This window comes from Micropterus salmoides, unplaced genomic scaffold (assembly GCF_014851395.1).
Source record: "Micropterus salmoides isolate LMB-PRFRI ecotype aquatic unplaced genomic scaffold, ASM1485139v1 Ms_hic_scaffold_3, whole genome shotgun sequence".
NCBI classification, from domain to species: Eukaryota; Metazoa; Chordata; class Actinopteri; order Centrarchiformes; family Centrarchidae; genus Micropterus; species Micropterus salmoides.
In genome coordinates, this window is record NW_024042261.1 from 9,497,599 (window position 1) to 9,516,626 (window position 19,028).

At 40.5% G+C, this 19,028-nt stretch overlaps 1 protein-coding gene across 2 annotated transcripts in view; it reads left to right on the forward strand.

Moving 5' to 3' along the window:
- The window catches only part of clcn2c (chloride channel 2c), a 174,517-nt gene that overhangs the window by 93,973 nt on the left and 61,516 nt on the right, over positions 1-19,028 (forward strand). For both annotated transcript variants that reach the window (XM_038693408.1, XM_038693409.1), the window contains exons 5-9: positions 3,407-3,540; positions 5,079-5,156; positions 11,503-11,581; positions 12,329-12,454; positions 16,035-16,119. In XM_038693408.1, coding sequence (XP_038549336.1) covers positions 3,407-3,540; positions 5,079-5,156; positions 11,503-11,581; positions 12,329-12,454; positions 16,035-16,119 — 502 coding nt within the window. The remainder of the gene's footprint in view (positions 1-3,406; positions 3,541-5,078; positions 5,157-11,502; positions 11,582-12,328; positions 12,455-16,034; positions 16,120-19,028) is intronic.

Here is a 19,028-nt window from a genome sequence, read left to right on the forward strand (position 1 = left end):
ACACACAGAACACTGAAGACACTTCAAGAAGGGGCACATTAAAGTACATTTTATTGTGCATATTACAGTAGTGCTAAATAAAATGTTAATTAACTGATTATACTATTGGCAGAAAATTAATCGATTGATAATCAATGAATCGCACACAAAAACTTCACAAGTATTTGCTGGTTTTAGCTTCTCAAATGTATCATTGTTTATTGAATATTTTGGGGTTTTGACTGTTGGTCAGACCACAATGGGATTTTTGAGCATGTTCAGTAGCTATGTATTCCGGAAAAATAAGCAATTAAGTAAGTGATGGAAAAATAATTATTAGATGGCTCTATATTATAAATAAATGTTAGTTTCAGCCCTATATGACTGTACGTCAGCAACAAAGATGCTTTCATATGTATAGTATTAAGATTTGACAAGTGGATTTAATAGTGAATTTAGATGCTATCAAGCCCCAGCCCTATAAAAACAAGAAGTTACTCTATAATCAGTATAACAAATCCAGGTTTTTGCAATATTTGCATTCGCAGTGAAGTAAAATTAAACACACCAAATGGTGTGTGGTAGTGAGTTGGAGGTCCCAAATGCAGGACACGAATACAGGCAGGTATAGTTCACAAAGTTTAATCAACGAAAGCCGAGCACACTTACTTAAGAGTAGCTGAGTCCAGGAAATCCAAAATAATCACTGTACAAACAACCAGGCAATCCAACAGAAAATCCAAAAGGGGAATAATCCAGAAATCAGGGGAACAGTCAGGACATGACGAGACAGAGCATGACAAGCTACAATGAGCGAACGCAGACTGAAGGAAACACAGGCAATATACACACACAGGACTAATGAGCAGGGAGGGAACCAACTGGTGAAAGACATGAGGGACTAATCAGAACAAGCTAGACACAAACAACAGACACTGACTGTTACAAAATAAACCAGGAAGTAAAGCTTGCAACAACAGACCAGGACCAACCATAAATACAGAACACAAACTAAACACAGAATGAAACAAGCGGACTGAAAAACTAATAATAAAACTAATAAATAATAATAACACCAGATAACAGAATAAGACAAGAACTAAGGCAGGCTCAGATCAAAACCAAAAGACAGGCAACAGTAAATAAACTAGCACCAGCAGGGTTTTTCCTGGCTCAGAATGGGCCTTTGAGGCACCCCGAAAGTGACAGGAAGCATGATCAGTACGCGTACAGTAAAGGCAATGAGTTGCCTTATGACCGAAATCTATGCATTTTCTTATAATTTCTGACCATTTGATAAACAAAATATATTCACAACCTGGATGAGTAAAGGTACAAATTAGTGTATTAATAATATTATAACATAATAGTATAATGTTAGTATAATGTATTTACAGGTTACACTTGATTTAGATTATCTGCCTACAGATTAATGAGTTTATTAGTTGAGATTCAGCTGTTAAAACCTTTCTCTGATATTAGCCTACACCACTGTGGTTAGGGTTTGATTAATGCTAATGTTTGTATATTCATTATAATTTCAGATAATAGTACAGGCGCCTATAGCTTACCATTAGTAGCCTATAATATTAATTCCAGCTGGACAAAACAGCAGTTTAATTTTTGTGGGTTGTTTCCAGTCATTAAATTATTGTGCAAGAAAAATGCTCTACATGGTGTTAAGTCTCACTTGTTTATGCAAACTACTAAGTTGTCAGTAATAAAAAACGTGCATAGAGAACAACAAGTGCAACATTTTTAAAGTTCGCTGTGATGCCTCAACCTTGTTTTAATATCCTGCCTATTCCAGGCTGTGATTGGTCGGTTCACGAAAAGTGATTTTGACAAGCAACTAGCGCACACCATCAGTCTCCCTGCGGAAATTGGTGGATCAGGCAGGAGAGAACAGGGACAGTTGAGCGTCTCATAGTGCCCAGAAAACCTGATTTAGAGAGGGCAGAGGAGAGTCCTGGTGCCGGTACGCCAGTAAAATGTAAAACTGACAGTACCAGTACACTTAAATATATTGAGAGAAATAACAGGTCATCAATAACAAGTCATCTCTTCCATTAGCACAAGCTTCGTAGCGGAGCATTCAGGCACGGTCAAACCAGCGCAGCAGCTGGTTTATAAATCCATATCCAGCAGAATGTGTAAAAACAGCGCTATGGATGAGAGGAGAGCTCAACAGTTTGATAAATGGACATTAAAACACATTCAGAGAATATTTTAAACGCTTTTTTTTTTCCTCTTTTTATTCTGGCGCTGGTGATTTTCCTTTGGCACTCACTAAAACCTCTTTGGGGGGCACCAAAAATTTCTCTATGCAGAAAAACCCCGACCAGGCAGACTGACACAAGACAACAGACAGACAGGACTGAAACCCAAAACACAACAGACTAAATAACAGATGCAGAACTGACTAAATAACAAAATTGGCAGAGAAATAAACTAAACAGATCAGACACACAGTGTGACACTGATAGCTTTTCTAAAAATGTTTTCATCTGTCTGTCACTTGAGCTACCATATTGATAGTGACGCCATGTATTGTAATGAATAATGAATTCCTAAACACTTGCAATAACTAATACCACTGCGACACGCTGTAATTCCCCTCTGCGCCTAAAGGCTCTGCTTCTTCCCCAGGGAGGATCAGACGAGGGAAGGAGAGAAATCCTCCACAAGTTCTGTGCACAAGTCAAAGCCGTAGTAAATCTAAAATGCAGGTTAGGCTTGTCTGAATTCAGCGCAGTACTCCAGGTGCTTGAAGTCATTTCTGCTGCAGGAATAGCGGAGACTTTCCTGTCACTCTGAATAAACGAGGCTAAAGAGACGGGTGAGCTCCTGAGAATGTGAGATATCCTCTTCTATTAGTGAGACACACCTCCTTTTTCTCTTTCACTCATCACCTCACTGAATCACTGTTTTACACCGTGTTGTGTGGGGGACACATTTCTTTTGAATGTTTATTCATCTTAATATGAAAAAGAAGCCGAACACCTGTCACATTAACAAACGCTGTAATGCCAGACAAATGAACACACGTTATATCATAAATTGGTACTTCAGAGGCAGCAATACGCAGGGAAACAAACATAAAGACCAAACAGCTGGATGCAGCAATGTCCTACATGGGGAATACAGAATGGAACATTGTAAAGAATCAACAATTATTTTAAAATTTGGGGGGCTTGAAGCTGGCATTGTGGTTTCACAGGTCGCCATCTACAAGTAATTAATGCGTGTAATGCATACCTTTTTAAAATGTCGTCTTTTTTTTTTTTAACTGTTGCTTTAAGGCTATGATGTAATTGATAAGTATTTGTTTTGTTGGTGAAGGCTCCTTAAAGGTCAGTTGCTCAATGCGTTTGGTTTTTCTTTAAGTTGATAGTCAGCTGTAAGCGCCCGCTGTGCTCCCCTGCAGGTTCAGGTATTCCAGAGATGAAGACCATCCTGAGGGGAGTTGTGCTGAAAGAATACCTCACCTTTAAAACGTTTGTGGCCAAAGTCATCGGCCTCACCTGCGCTCTGGGCAGCGGCATGCCCCTGGGCAAGGAGGTACACACACACACACACACACACACACACACACACACACACACACACATACACAAATCATCTTCACTCACACTGCAGGCCCCTAAATGCCTTTATGTACTGTAAGTGTCCGTGTGTGCAAGCAGTCTTTAATAGAACTACCCTGCTGAATGGGAAGGTGCAGTCTGGGACATCATGTGACACACACACACAGCACAAGCTGACAATCAATGAGTCAATCAATATGTGACTCATAAGACGAATATGAAAAGAAAGCTGCTGTTCTCACGTATGCTTTCATGTTTCTGAGTGCGGGTACAAGCAAGTGTGTGTCTCCGCTACTAACACACATAAGCTGTCCACTACAGGGCCATCTCATCATCGCTGACTTTTCAGCTTTGCTTCTTTATGTTTGCACTGGCAGCAAAACTCAAATGCTGACCCGTGCTCAACAGTTATGTTGTTTGCCAACACCGTTTCAGTGATCCACAGCATTACATCTTTTATTTGTGATGAAATCCAGAATCCAGACTGGCACCGAGCTGCTGTCAGGTTTGAATGCCAGCTTACACAGCATCCAAAATAAACCTTCAGTATTAGTGGAGAATACCAGCTGTGTGCAGCTTCAGTTCAAATCGTTATCAGTCATCAAAAACCCGTGTAGGTCAAAGTGAAGGGCAGGAACCCTGGTAGAGCAGGTTGTAATTCAGATTTTACAATTGTATCGTGCTTAAAATCAGTGCATACATACAGAGCTAACATGCAATAAAACATGAACTTCCAAGGGAATCATAACCCTCCCCGGTTCATTCACCTTCCAGTTCCCTACATCCCTGCAGCATGAATTACAAATGATTCCTAAATGGCACACCATAGGCTGATATGCTTAGGTTGAGGGCCATGAGTGTGAAATCTGGAGAAGGGGAAACACACGAGGAAAGGAAGAAGGGAGGAAAGAGTGTGCAGAGTTGAGACCTTTTCAAAACCCAAAAACGGAGAAAATGGGTTTTTTTCTGGAGATTTAAGGATCCCCAACATAGCTATGCAGATGTTGTGTGGACATAAATAGCAGTAATAAGAAATAGTAATCTACATTACATTATATGCAGTGTTTTGTCTTTAGCAATAACAGTTTCAGGTAAGTATGGCATCCCCCAGAACACAGCCTGAAGACATTCTTGCAGGAAAATATATTTTCTCCTCTCTCACACACACACACACACACACACACACACACACACACACACACACACACACACACGCCTCAGGCTCTCTGGGTTGTGTACTACTACAGCAGCATCCACAGTTTGGATTCAGTGCAGGCCTTTCGCTTCCTTTAACCTGCACGTCACTTTTCTGATGTGGTGCTCTCACTTTTAATCCTGTTAGTTCCACTTTGAACTCCATGCCCAGAATTTTAATAAGCTCTGCAGACTTTGTTTGTTGTTGATGTCTTTTCAAAGAGTTTTTACACACACAACAAACAGGATGCTAGAGAATTTCTTAACTTGGAACGTTTGCACCTGATTTTCGATTGTTGTTTTTTTTCGTCCTGTCAGGGTCCGTTCGTGCACATTGCCAGTTTGTGTGCTGCTCTCCTCAGCAAGTTCATGTCTCTGTTTGGAGGAATCTATGAAGTAAGTCCTGTTCGTTTTTTGTCAGTGCCCTTCCTCACGTTTTTTTGTTGCTCTGTCTCAATTGATTTCACTTTGTGTTACGGTTTCTACTGGCAAAACCCTAGACATCTATTATTAATTTTGTCATTATTATTTTACATAGACATTGTACACCATATAACAAACTGTTTTAAAACTCCAACTCCAAACTCGTTTTTTTTCCTGTTCCATCTTCTTCAAATGTAGTGCTGATATAATTTGCACAAAGGTGTAATTTCTCCTGGGGACAGGAGTAAAACTCTGAGTCATTATTACCGTACACCTGAGAAAAGTCATTTGTTTTTAGTTAATCTCCCTCAATTCGTCCCTGTACCATTTTTTTCAGCTAAAAAAGTGGAAAAAACGCTGTGCACGCAGACATCAAATGCACAGTTTTTATTATTCCTTAGGAAGCAATTTCTTTCATCCCATGTAAAGTCAACAAACAGTAATAACCCGTTTTATAAATGTTTAATCAGTCTGTTATTTGTCAGCAAATTAGATCTTTTTCATATTCGACACTAACTCTGCCCAGAGAAAGATAAAGCGTGATAGAGATGAAAATTCCATAAGGGGAAAAGAAGAGACGGATGGAAAACATGCAGATTGAGTAAGGAAAGGGGAAAGCAAAATCATGTGCGTCTTCATCGTCTCCTCCTCTTTCTTCTTCTCCATCTTCTCTGCCCGTTGGGATAGGAGTCCGGGAGCTTGAGGAAGGCAGAGAAAATCTTGACTCTCATCTCTCTCTTCTGAAGATGTGAGCACCTCTCTTGGGGGGGGATGAAATGGTGGGAAGACGGGAGGGTTTGAAGAGAGTTCAGAGGGCAGTGAGACAGAGAGCCCCGAAGTCCCCGCGCTGCATCCACAATATGGCCTTAAACTAAAAGTGGAAACTGTTGTGTAGTCAACTTTATGGCAAAACTGATATCTTGATGCAAAAGTGATTTGGAGGATCAACTGGATTTGCTCCGCATTAGAGTAAAAAGAGCAGCAGAAACAGTATATTGTAAACATTACCTACCTACAGTACATGTCAAAAAAATGGATACTAGCACATTACACCAATATGATTGCTGAACATGGACATTTATATGCTGCCATAACAGCCTCCACTCCATTCTGGTTTCTGGCTCTCCACAGATTTTTGGAACCTGGCTTCAGGGATTAGCTCCCATTCAGATGCAGTGCATTTGAGAATTCCTCCAAAATGAAATAACTCAAAATGTGTCTCTAGACATATATAAGCTGATGCTCCTATCAGCAGGAAGATATCTTTTGTCTGTGCCTTCCAAAACTGTTCCACATCACAGGTTTAGGCACAAAAATGACTCTGTTAGGTTTGGGGAAAGATCATGGTTTGGGTTCAAAGAAGTACTTAGTTAAGCTTAGGGAACCTTTATCGCCAAGGTTACAGTTATAATGATGTGGTTTACTGTGTTCATGGTTAAGAGAAATCATCGCTGGCTGTTGGTGGGAAACAAGATAGAAACTACAGTCTCCCATCCCAAGTCCAACGTGGCTCTATAATAATGTCACCTGACGTCCTCAGTTGCTCCCGACAAACAAGGCTCATAAGCCGCCTTTCCACCAAAAGCGGATCTCTTTTCAAGGAACTAAAAGGTTCCTTCAGCCCATTGTTCGGTGTGTTCCGCCGTGGTCTAAAGACCTGCGAAGATTAGGCAAATTAACCAGCTGACGTAGGCCTTACATACGCCGTACAAAGCGATTATTTGTAACCACTATCCATGAGCAAAACGTATAAATGAACATCAGATTTGATTGGAATCTAATGAAAAACAGTAGGTTATGCTTTACCATTAAAAACAGTTTTTTTGTGTGGGATTATAATGAAGAGCCACACTATAAAGTTTGTTAGAAATTGAATACACACTGGATAATCAAGTTGTTAAAATAACTCCAGCACCCAAAGTACCAAAGTACTACACCCCGAGCAGGGACTCTTTAGGGGATAAAATAAAGACCCTACAACTAAATTTAGACACTGGTCCCTTCGTGGAAACGCAGTGAGTTCCTCCAAAGCTTCCTAGTTCCGGGTATAGTTACTTTGGTCGAAACGTGGCTATGGTTACTACACCTGCTAGGTGTCTTTGTTACTTGACTGCAAACATAGTTAATACACTTTTAATATTTCAAGGCTGATTGAGAGCACATTTTAACATAGCCTTACAGCTACCTGATTAATAACTTTCCCTAAAGGGAAATGTGTCTTACAACAAGGCATACATACAACCACATTGAATACAAACAAATATATATATTAAGGCTTACAATATCAATAAAAAATAAAAACAATGTAAAGAAGAGCATAACATAAAATCAGCGGTTAAAACATCATCGCTGTCCAGTGACCTTAAACCCACCAATCTTTTTATGGAAGACTCATTATCAGCTGGTGTTCATCGGCAGTTGCAGGCATTTAAGAAAATGACATTCCTCACCCTGTTGGACGAGGCTTTTGGTAGTCCAAAATTCCATCCAGCAGGGAGGAGCTCAATGTCTCCATGCAGAGGATGGAGGAAAGACTCTCAAATGATTTGATTTCTTGGGGAAAACGTGAGACACATCAGCAGACAGACAGATTATTGCATATTTCCCCACGTAATCTCCAGTGAAAATAATCTGACAGCCATTTAAATACTCACGTTTTGCTTTGCTTCAGTCTGCTTTTGCTTGTGTGTAGGAGTTTACCCTGGTCTCCCTATTGAAACATGTTGACATTTACTTCAGACTGTAAATGTTCACAGGCATTAGTTTATAACCCTCCTTAAATGCATTCTGCTACTCTATGTTCATGTTTCTCCATTAGATTTTTAATTTTCCCTTCTGCCTATCTACCTTTTTTATATCTCTCTTCGCTAATCATCATTATCCACATTGTCTCCCTGTAACACCCTTGTTACTCTTTCCTGCTCTCCACTCCCTCCGGAGTGTTGTGCTGCATTTTATTGCATATTAATGCTGAGAGTGTGTGTGAGTGTGTGAAGTGTCCCTCTGCAGCAGTATCTCGTCCTCTCCAGAGTTTGAATGTGGGGGTATGCTAATGAAGCCTGTGGGCTGTAAAAACCAGCTTTTTGTTTCAGCGTGCTGAACTTAGAGCAATGAGTACTCCACACACGTGAAGAAAACGTTATTGCTGAAAAAAAGTCAGTTGATTGAGTCTAAATGTTGCTGGAGACTTTTTAATTTAGTTGGAAAAATGGTGGAAAATCAGTGTGATATTTCTTACAGTGATGCACACTGAGTAATAAAAGTGTTCTTCATTGTTCCTGGGTAGCTTTAACTTTGTCTCTTACTTCCGTGCTTCCTGAAGGAGCCCTGGACTAAGGTAATTTAATCGTACAATTCCCAGCATGCTCCACCATGTCCCCTCAATGCAAAAAAGTATAGCGTGATATCTATTCCCGGATACAGACTCCAGGACATGTTTTTAACCCTTTAAAATGTTTCAAAACCATCACTGTATCATCACATCATATACTGTATATTCTATACACATACTATATCAGCTTGTTCTAATTTATCATTGAAGCTATATGAAGTTTACACTTCAAGAAGTATTCAAATGATGCATTTGGTTGTGAACAATGGGCCTAATGCAAGAAACTGTTGTACAAAACATTTTCAAGTTTCAAATCTCACGTATGTAGAATTTTAGGCACAAAGTAAATTCATGAGTGCCACGAGTCATGTACAAGGGGAAACTTGTGTCTTGATATAACAATTACAATAAAATAGTCTGAATGGGGAGGCAGTTTAGCTTACCTGGTAGCACGTGCCTCATGTACAAGGCTGAGTTCTTACTACAGTGGCCCGGGTTCGCCCATCTCTCTCTCCCTCATTAAATTGTTCCCTTTATGTTTCAGTGACACCTTCCCACAAATATATATGGTAACCTTATATAGCAACTATATGTGGGGCCTTCATGTGGTCGGTAAAGATCAAATGCTACCTCCTATTGGAGGGAACAGGTGGCATATATCAAGTAGAAAGGAGAAATTTACAACAAGTTTCTTCGGTGAAGAGAGTTTGCTTGGAACACAAAATGACCCCAAGCAAAGAATTTAGGGTACATTTGCTACCAGAACAGGCAAATATTCTTGCATGAGGCCCAATGTTTGGCTGCACATTTGTTGGTAACGATGGACTCAACTGTAAAAATCAAAGTGGTGTCAGAATGTACTCTATCATTGTTTGCTCACGAAAACGTTCAACAAAATTTATGGATAAAGGGAATTCAAACTTGGAAGAAGCAGAAATATTCCAACCTACCGGCATTTACAAGAGGGTCAAAGGGAAAAGCGTGCAGGCACACACGCACTAACCTCTCTTTATCACTGCCATGCTACTTAAAGGAAACCAGTCTCATAGGAATGAAGGTAAGTAACATCAGGCATGTATGAAAAAAAAACTCCATTTCCCAGGATGCACAGGATCCTTTGCCCTGCAGTCATGCAGTCAGTCATTTCATTTCTTCTTTTCCTGTCTGTCTAACCGCGTGTTACACTACCCATCATTACTACTCATCTGGTGAGAACCTCAATATTTTTCTCTTAAAGACAGTTCACTGTGGATGGCCTCATTGTGTACTGTGCAGTTAGTTCATTGCTTTTAAAGCATGAAGCTACTTATCAACTAATGTCTTTTTTTGTTTTTAATTTGTCAAGTTTTTTTTTGCTTCACCAGCTTATAAATGTGATGAAATATCTTTGTTTTAAACTGGCACTTGGTGTTTAAGTCAGTTTTGTCAGTAGTTTGTCACTATAGTTACTTTATGTTGTGATGGAAATTATATGTTTTACTGCAGTTTAATTTCAGTGTGTTACATTTAGAGCCCAATGATATGGGTTTTTGGGGGCCGATGCCGATATTAAAGTGAAAAAGAGCCGATTTATGAGCCGATATTTTGATATTGAATATTATTTGGATAGGAGACCCCTTTCCTGTCCAAACTACACTTAGAAAAGTGTAAAATATTGAAAGCTGGTCTGTATGTGGGCTATAATACCTTTTCCTAAATGGATTGTGTTAATAAAATATTTGCTGCAGGAAGGTGCAACTGTAAACAAGATGGCTGAAAGAGAATAAGCCTAGGCTATGTGTATTTTACGTTACACATATAATGATAACTGATAACTACTTTCAGTGTAGCATATTTACTTTTAGTTTATCCCTGTACCAGCACTCTTTAATAATATCCAAAGCGACGAGAAACCATTTCTCAACCACCAGCTGGCTCTAAAACATGCCGTCTATGAGACATGACTGTCTACAACAAGGACTTGCAACTTTGAGATTTCATTTAACTATAACTACAACCAGAGCGGTTACGGCTCTGACTACAACGTTTCACATCTACAACGTCACACAAAGAGGAGCTACAGGAAGCCGTGTTGGAGTCTTGTTCAGCTCACGTTAATTTACATGTCCTCTCTGGTTTAATCATTTCAGACACGCTGACAGGCATCTCGCAGATACATTTAGAATAAGTCAGAAACTATAGTTTAACGGCTCATTAATGTTAGCGCTCTTCCACTGATAAACATAGCATTAGCTTTGTGGCTAATTTAGCAACGGGCAGTGTTAGCTGCTGTAACGTTACGTGAATTTAGAGAATATTTACAAGTGATGAACTACAGAGAAATGAGAGGGCCGTTCGCTAGAACTGCCGCATTGTTTCAGAAATAAATCTACAATCGTCTGTCGGCAGCAAAGCCTCCAACACCCACACAACTACCGTAACATTAAACATACTGCTGTGAGCCGGGAGGAAACCGAGATAGGGCAGTGAAAAACGGCAGGGTTAGCAAGTCATGAATGTTTTCAGGAGAGGAGAACTGACTGTCTGTTTTTATTATAATTATTTAAGTCATGTAATTAAAATGACAAAGGACCGACTCAGCCCTCTTCATGTTTCTACATGCTGCCTTAGACTCCCGTAAGCTGATTGTTTTCTTCTGTGGTTTCTGTGGTGCTGCAGTCTTGTTAACAGAGGAGCTCTAGGGCTTCCTCTTGTGGTCAAACTATGCAACACTCATGACATGAGTGAAGGATCTGACTCTCTGATTCTTTATCAATAGTCATATCTGTTGTCATAAACGCTGATGCCGATTAAATGTATTTAGCTCATATCGGCCGATAATATCAGTCGGCGGTTATATCATCGGGATTTTAATTTAATTAAATTTAATTTTAACGTGTGTTCTGATCTGCTTTGTTTGTTCAGGGAGGTAGTTACTTAAATGGCTCGTCGTATGAAAGACTGAAATGTAACCGTATTGGTGTGTGTGTGTGTGTGTGTGTGTTTCAGAATGAGTCGAGAAACATTGAGATGCTGGCAGCAGCCTGTGCTGTGGGAGTGGGCTGCTGTTTTGCTGCCCCCATAGGAGGTGAGTCATCACAAAACAAATGTAGTAACGTAACTACACTGGATACACTGGAGTTGTATGATGTTTAATATATGTTGGCCATGTATAATACCAACTACACATCATACAGCATACAGTCACTCAGTGGGCATATTATAGTGACTGTAGTGTCTCTTTCTGCACACCTAAAATCATCTCATGTTAAATTTAGGGCCTTAGTACATGCTAATACAGATCTCACAACATGAGTTTGTGTGAGTGACATAATTTAGTTAGCTGCCTGTGCTTGTTCAGTCATTTGACAGCTCACCGTGACATTTTCTAGCTAATACTGAGTTGAAGGAAAGCCACTCAGGGGAGTCTGTCAGTACATATCTGGTGTGTCAGTTTGGGATTAAAAATAAACAACCGAATATGCTTCCGAGAGCAGATGCTGGCGTACACAGTTAGTTGTTAAATTGCTCTGAAAGCAAAAGGAAAAAATCATTGTACGAGAAACACATAGTCACAGGGATTCTGCATGTCCAGAAATGTTAATTTAATTTATTTAAATTATTCAGATTGCAAATGTTCTATATTTGTACTCTGCACCTCATGGGCACCATTCTCACTACATTACATGAGTCCTTTTAGTCTGTGAGTCTGTATTATTAATCATGCGTGACCCACGCTTTTGTTAGTACTTTATCGTATGCAGTACATAGTGGCCAAAGTGGGACCAGTTCATTAGAACATTTATATTGTGTGCAATGTGTGCGTGTCTTTCAGGTGTGTTGTTCAGTATTGAAGTAACGTCCACGTTCTTTGCGGTGAGGAACTATTGGAGAGGTTTCTTTGCTGCTACCTTCAGTGCCTTCATCTTCAGAGTACTGGCTGTTTGGAACAGAGACGAGGGTAAGGTGGATTAATAAATAAATAAAATACAGTATATTGATGGGTCTTTAAGTGCAAGTATGGGGAATGATGCAATTTGAATCCCTGTCTGCAGACCACCATGAAGTAGGATTAATGTTACATGACGAAAGTTTAACGACCAGAATGTTATTGAATAAACTGTGGAAATACTGTATATGTACTGTACTGTAGATGTTTTTCATTGGAGGTTTGTGTGTTGCATAGAAAGTGCAGCACAGAGCTACTATACTATGTGCGACATCAATAAAAACAAGAGAAAATGTACAATAGAATATTTTATTGATAATAAATGTTCTAACTAAAAGTTACTTGCAATAGAAACTTGCAACAATGTTGACTTTTTATATATAGCAATGATAAACAGCAATGTAACATATGAAAAGGTTCATCGCATCAACTTCACATTACAGCAACTGGACTTTCAAATCACTACTAGGCCACATAGATGATTTTGGCTGTTTTAAGAAAGATGTTTGAACTTAATCTAAACTGACATGAGTGGAACTCACAAATCCTGAAAATAAAAGCCAAGGCTAAAGTAATTAGATAGATATACTGTATTGTTGTGCAGCCACACATCTGTCTCATCCAGCTCACATAGAAAAAGAAAGCAGAAAGCGGGCCTGTTCCGCAGCACACATTTTGAAATTCTGGCATAGCAGAAAAAGCACAGGTGCAACTACTAACTGTAATGTTGACTCCATTCACATTTTAATGTGCCAGTTAGCCATGAAAACTTTCAAAATATCAGGGCGCTGGACCTGGAACACCTCAATGGAATGTAGCCATCGCCAGAGCTGGACTGGGACAAAATATCGGCCCCCGCATTTTTGGGGCTGGGGCTCCTCCGCCAGAAGATTTTTTCATTAAACACTTAATTTCCTGCATTCTGGAGACATTTTCTGCACCAATTTATGGTGAAAAAGTATTTATTTTTATAAAGGGAAGCACAAAATTCAGATGGCAGGTGACAATTCACAATATAAAAATATAATGCATTAATCAGTAGCTTATTATTTTTTGCTTTTTTTACTTTTTTGGGACAATGCAGATGTTTCTTCTATATTTACATTGCATTGCAGGTTTTCTTGAGCACAAATAAACCTTTCTCATATATTTATTGATAAGCATTTCTTGGTGCAAGCTATTTTTCAGAACATTTTTTACAAATGCTTTCAAACAGCAGTTGGGACATGTCCCCAGCGTCCCAGTGTAAATGACCCTTTCTCCCTAAAGGTTGAGCTACTCCATGCTATTGCTTCACCTCCACTCTCCTCCTGCTCTCTCTCTCTCACTCGGCCCTGTCACTTTGTCCCTCTATTTCGCTAACACAGGCCTCCTCCTCTGCCTGGCTGTGCCCACCACAGCTCTTTTACTCCTTCAAGTCCCTATGCCTGCTCGCAGGGTGCTGCAGCTGATGTTGAAGCTACTGCAGCCCCGGCAGCAAGCATATCGGTTGTTTTTTGTTGGCGGCCTCCGTCTGAAGGGGTATTTTTTTGGCCTGTAACGCAAGAAGCAGAGAGGGTGGGAGCTAGTAAGAGATGTGATTGGGCCAGCCCAATGTCAGTATAGAAAAGTTTAGAAAATTACCCAATGGGCCGCTGTCCATGCTGGATGGGCTGATTGTTGGACAGTTTTTTAAAAACAGTTATATAAATAAATAATTTACGTTACACCGGCCCCAAAGGTGCGTCGGCCCACCGGGCATTTGCCCGGTATGCCGGATTACCAATCCAGCCCTGGCAATCGCTAAATTACACCCGTGCTTTTCTTTCTTCCACTACAGCAGAAAACCAACAGAGCAAAGTTTCAGTTTCCTCAGGATTTCCAAGATGTTGACATTTTCTCACACCCTCTGGTTAAAGGACTGCAGTCTGGCTATCCCCCTTATATAGTGCACTGCATCTGATTGCAAGACCCTAGACCTGGGGCCTCATTTATAACCGTTTGTAAGAATAAATTGGGATTTATAAAAAGAAAAGAAGAAACTTCACGAGGAACTGTGCACACATTTAGGGAGACTTTGACCCGTGCGTTTGAACATTTAGGAGACGAGCAACGCAGATAGTGAGGTGGTGAATTGAAGTCATATTGTAAAAGGATGCCTCTCACACATTTAATTTCAGTTAAAATCAAACATTAATTATAGATCCACGTTATCATACACCATTTAAGTAACCATAACTATTCCATAAGCACCTTTCGTTTCAAAGAGATATAAGCCAAATCAAATCTTAAATCAAAGCGCTCAGTATTTCATCAGCTTCGTCTCACCAACCCTGGAGCGCAGTGAGAGACTGTTGAAATCCGAGATTACATCACATAGCTTTTGGTAAATGCAGAACAGAGAGTCAGTAGTTTTAAGTAATATCTTCTAACACTGCGAATATCACCAAGTACGATTTTAGACACACACACACACACACACACACACACACACACACACACACACTCTCACCTCGACTCACCCGGCACATCTTCACCACCTGCACATATGCATTGTGTACATTAGCAAAGTCTGGATATAAAGACCGGAACAGCTCTCTCACAATCATATCCTCATTGTCAGTCTTAATCATAATGTAGCCCAAGAACAACGAAATCAACATAAAAATGTGTTCACCTGTCAAACCTCCATCTTCAAGTGGATATCCCAGGGTGGGGGATACCAGTGATTGACTATTTTGGCAAGGTGTGAAGTACTCAGTATGATTGCTGTGAACATAAATATTGCATGGCCCTCATGTGTAATACTGCACGATGGATGCCTGGCGCTGCAGGCTGCACGCGTATAGAAGGATTAGAGGGAACAAGTGTTCAGAAGATTTCCTGGCCACGATGACTGGCTAATAAGATTTCCTAGAGCCGTGCTCTTTGATCTATGCGCTGAACTGAGTCTAGCATTAGACAGACCAACCCCGACGGAACTGTGCCATCCCGGTACAAATTTAAGTAGGCTAGCAACTGGCTGTTACCAGTGTGAATTAGCAGACAGGTGTGTGTTTTATAAGATCAACAATATCTAAAGTTTACCTTTCTGCCTGAAGCACCTTTTTGGAAAAATTTAACTCTGTTAAACTCGCTGCTATTCTTTTGTTTGTGACCCCGTTACTGTGGCCACCAAACAATATGCACTTTCTTACCTCCACCTCATGAGCACCTTGATTTCTGTGCCAGAAAAAAAGAATCACATTCCACTTTGTTTTTGTTGCCATGATTCACGGTAAGCAGGCTCATTTATACACATCCCTATTCTCAATGTGCTTTGCATCGACCATTTATGGTTGAATGTGGGTGTGTCAAAGGCTGATTGACATGCGTGTGGAGTGTGATTTTAAAGGGAAAGTTACCTGCAGGTGTGCGGACTCGTGGTTTTTATAAATCATATTTGTTTTTTTGGCGGATGCCATTTTCAGATTATGTGTGCACGTACACCTTTACTTTTTTTTTTTTATAAATGAGGCCCCTGGTCTTGGACCTTGTCTTATGATTTTGATGATTGATTTGTCAGTGGCTTGTTCTCTTTCCTCACTCTAGCTGTATTTTTTGCTTTCTCCAGAGACCATCACAGCCCTTTTTAAAACCAGTTTTCGGCTAGACTTTCCCTTTGACCTCCAGGAGCTTCCTGCCTTCGCCGTCATTGGGTGAGTCTTATTTAGTGATTGGTGAATTTCTTTTTTCACAAATACATGTGGGCAGGGGTTTGGAATAACAATTCAAAACCGTCCATTTTTTAAATATTTTAGCCAATCATTTACAGCCCTTTATAAATACTTCCTTAATAGAAAGTGGTAAAAAATAGAACCAAAATGAGCACAGGCTTGGTTTGCCATGAAAGTCTATAGAAAGTTCAAATAAACACAATTCAGAATTCAACACTGAGTCATTGTTTTTGCCCATCTGGTTGTTCTGACAGGTATTCCCATTTCTCGTGACTGCAGCATAAAGTCAGATATTATTCAGGAGCTGCACTCACTCTATCTTGTGAAGGTGTTTCTTCAGGGTAGCCTGCGTGAGTCACCTAACATGGATAATTCAGCCTGCAACAGTTGCTAGCGCACTGAGGCATGTCTTATTTTATCCTGCCTTAGCCTGAGGGCTCCACCGTGGCAGTGAATGAGACCATGGGCTCCTGGAAGGCAGCTGGCGCAGAGATGGGAGGGGTGCTCTCCCACTCTCTCTCACAAATGAAAGCACATGCCTGTGTGCAACTCTGCGTTGGCCCTCCAAGAGAAGAATATCCCTCTCTTCTTTGCTTTCTCATCTTTTGTTCTTCATCTTTTTGATGATTCTTTATGTCATGGGGATTTAACACCCACAGCTGCATCAGTGACTTTCACATACAGTACACTTAACATTGCTTCCAGGGAAGACTGCAGAGCGCTTAGCCCCAGTTTTACACTGTGTTATAGTGTGTATGTGTGAGTCGGCACATCTATGTATTTGAGGTGGAGTCAGTGTGCCGGTTCATCCGCGTGGTTTCCATCGTCCCCTGCCAATAGCTGTCAAGCAGGGAAAGTCGGTCAGTGTCTCAGTCAACTAGGCCAGAAAGAGTACGTTCTGTGCTAGATGCTGTCAAGGGCACGTCTTTGAAGAGTCGCACGCTATTCTACTTACTGTTTACACCTTCTGGTTTTAGAAGTAGGAATCACTGGGATACAGGAACGCTGAAATACAACCTGACTCCTGCACACAAAAACATGGACAAATGCAAATAAATGCAGGACAGTGACAATATAAGTGGGAGCGTTATGTGTCACTACATCACACCCCAATTGGGCATATTCCCAATAGCCTCATTGTGCTGTGTTGAATTTTGTATTGTGGTTGCAACAAATGCATTTCAGGTTTTAAAAGCATCAGACTGCCCTGTGGAGTTTTCTCACCAGAATATATTGTGTTTGCCACTGAGGTCTAACAAAGATGTAGAATCCTTCCTCGTAAAGCATTTCTAAGAATCCTGCATCGTTTACTTCGGATAACAGCCTTCTTTTACACCTCCTGTTGTGCTGTGCCAGCGGCTCTCGATCAGTGGAGTAGTGTGAAACTGTCCGCAGAATGTGTTTCTTATCACGTTTGTGCTTTTTATGTGTACACATTCGTCCTTGCGCACATACTTGTAGAGTGTGAGATACAGTGCAAACAAAACAATATATAAAGGTACTGTTGGTCGAAAACTCCAGGCTGGCAATATTCTTCCTTTTTTTTTTTTTGTTAGTGTCAGCAAATCCCATGAGAAGATCAAAACCAACAACGTGCCCGTCTCTCAGTACCGTCCGACTCCCTTGCTCTGTCGGTCGCCCTCAGCCCCAAGCCCACTGCTTCGTACTGAAGCCAAATTGACACCAAACAATTTCTCCCATGCAATCAAACTGTTAAATGCTCAGGATGACTCAGCTGTCTGTGATGTATTTATCATGTTTTATGTTGCGTTCTGTGTTTTACCTGGCTGTGAGATAAATTTCCCCTGGGACACAATAAAAAGTTTCCTAAAGCAGCTGTTCATACTTCTTTTCGGAGAAAGTTACTCAGATGGAAGTAAATAAGAAGAAGAATTAGCTGGAGACTTTTTAGCTGCAGTTTAAGATGCAATGATGTTCTGGTGAGTATTTACAGCAGTTGGACGTCATATGTGTGTTTATGGTAATAAAAGACTCTATTGTCCACTGTCCTCCAGTGCAACAGTGTGGCTCACTGATGTGTCTTTAGTCTTGAAATAACAATGGACACAGTTTATGGGGAAATTGTATTGCCCCTACAGGAAAACACAGGAAACACCTTTACCTGACCGTACCCCTAACCCTGCTTGGCCTCAGATAGTGACCCCGACTCTCATTCTGATCTTAACCGTAAACCCAAATTCTAACGCTCAACCTTTCCCACAGAGAAAGGACATTTTAAGGGTGCAGCTACAAAGAAAACATAAAGGCACACATGCAGCGTTTTCCTCCGCTGCTCCACGGGGGCAAAGACTCCCTCATCATCCTTTTCATTATTTATTCAGAGGTATTTGACGGAATTAATAATGCAGCAAGATACATTTATAAGCATTAGGTTGTCTGCATAGCTGTCTGAGTCTATTCTTTCTCTCCCTGCCTTTCTTTCTTTTTCTGCCATAAAAAGGACCTCCACTGAGCTTTTAAATGCATGCTTATGTAAACCTCTCTTTCTGCTTTGACACTAACTCCCCCACACACCACTGCATGCTCTCTCCCCTTCTCTCTCTTAGCTGCAGTTCGCTGTTCTCATTGTTCATATCTAGTATGTTCCCCCTTTCATCTGTGTCTTTGTTTTCCTTTTTATGTGTCTCTTTTCTTTCCTCTTCTGCATCTACAGCATATCCCTCCTATGATTGAACTGCATTACATTTTCACCTACCACTGACCTCCGCCTCCAGTGAAGGAGATCCATTACGTTCAGTTTTTATTGTGGTCAAATGCACTGGGACAATCTATGGAGGTGGTATGAGTGAGAGCAATGGTATAATGAATGCTTTGGTTTGTTTCAGCTTGGACTCATCGCTTAATCCATCCAGTTTCAGTTTGATCACCCA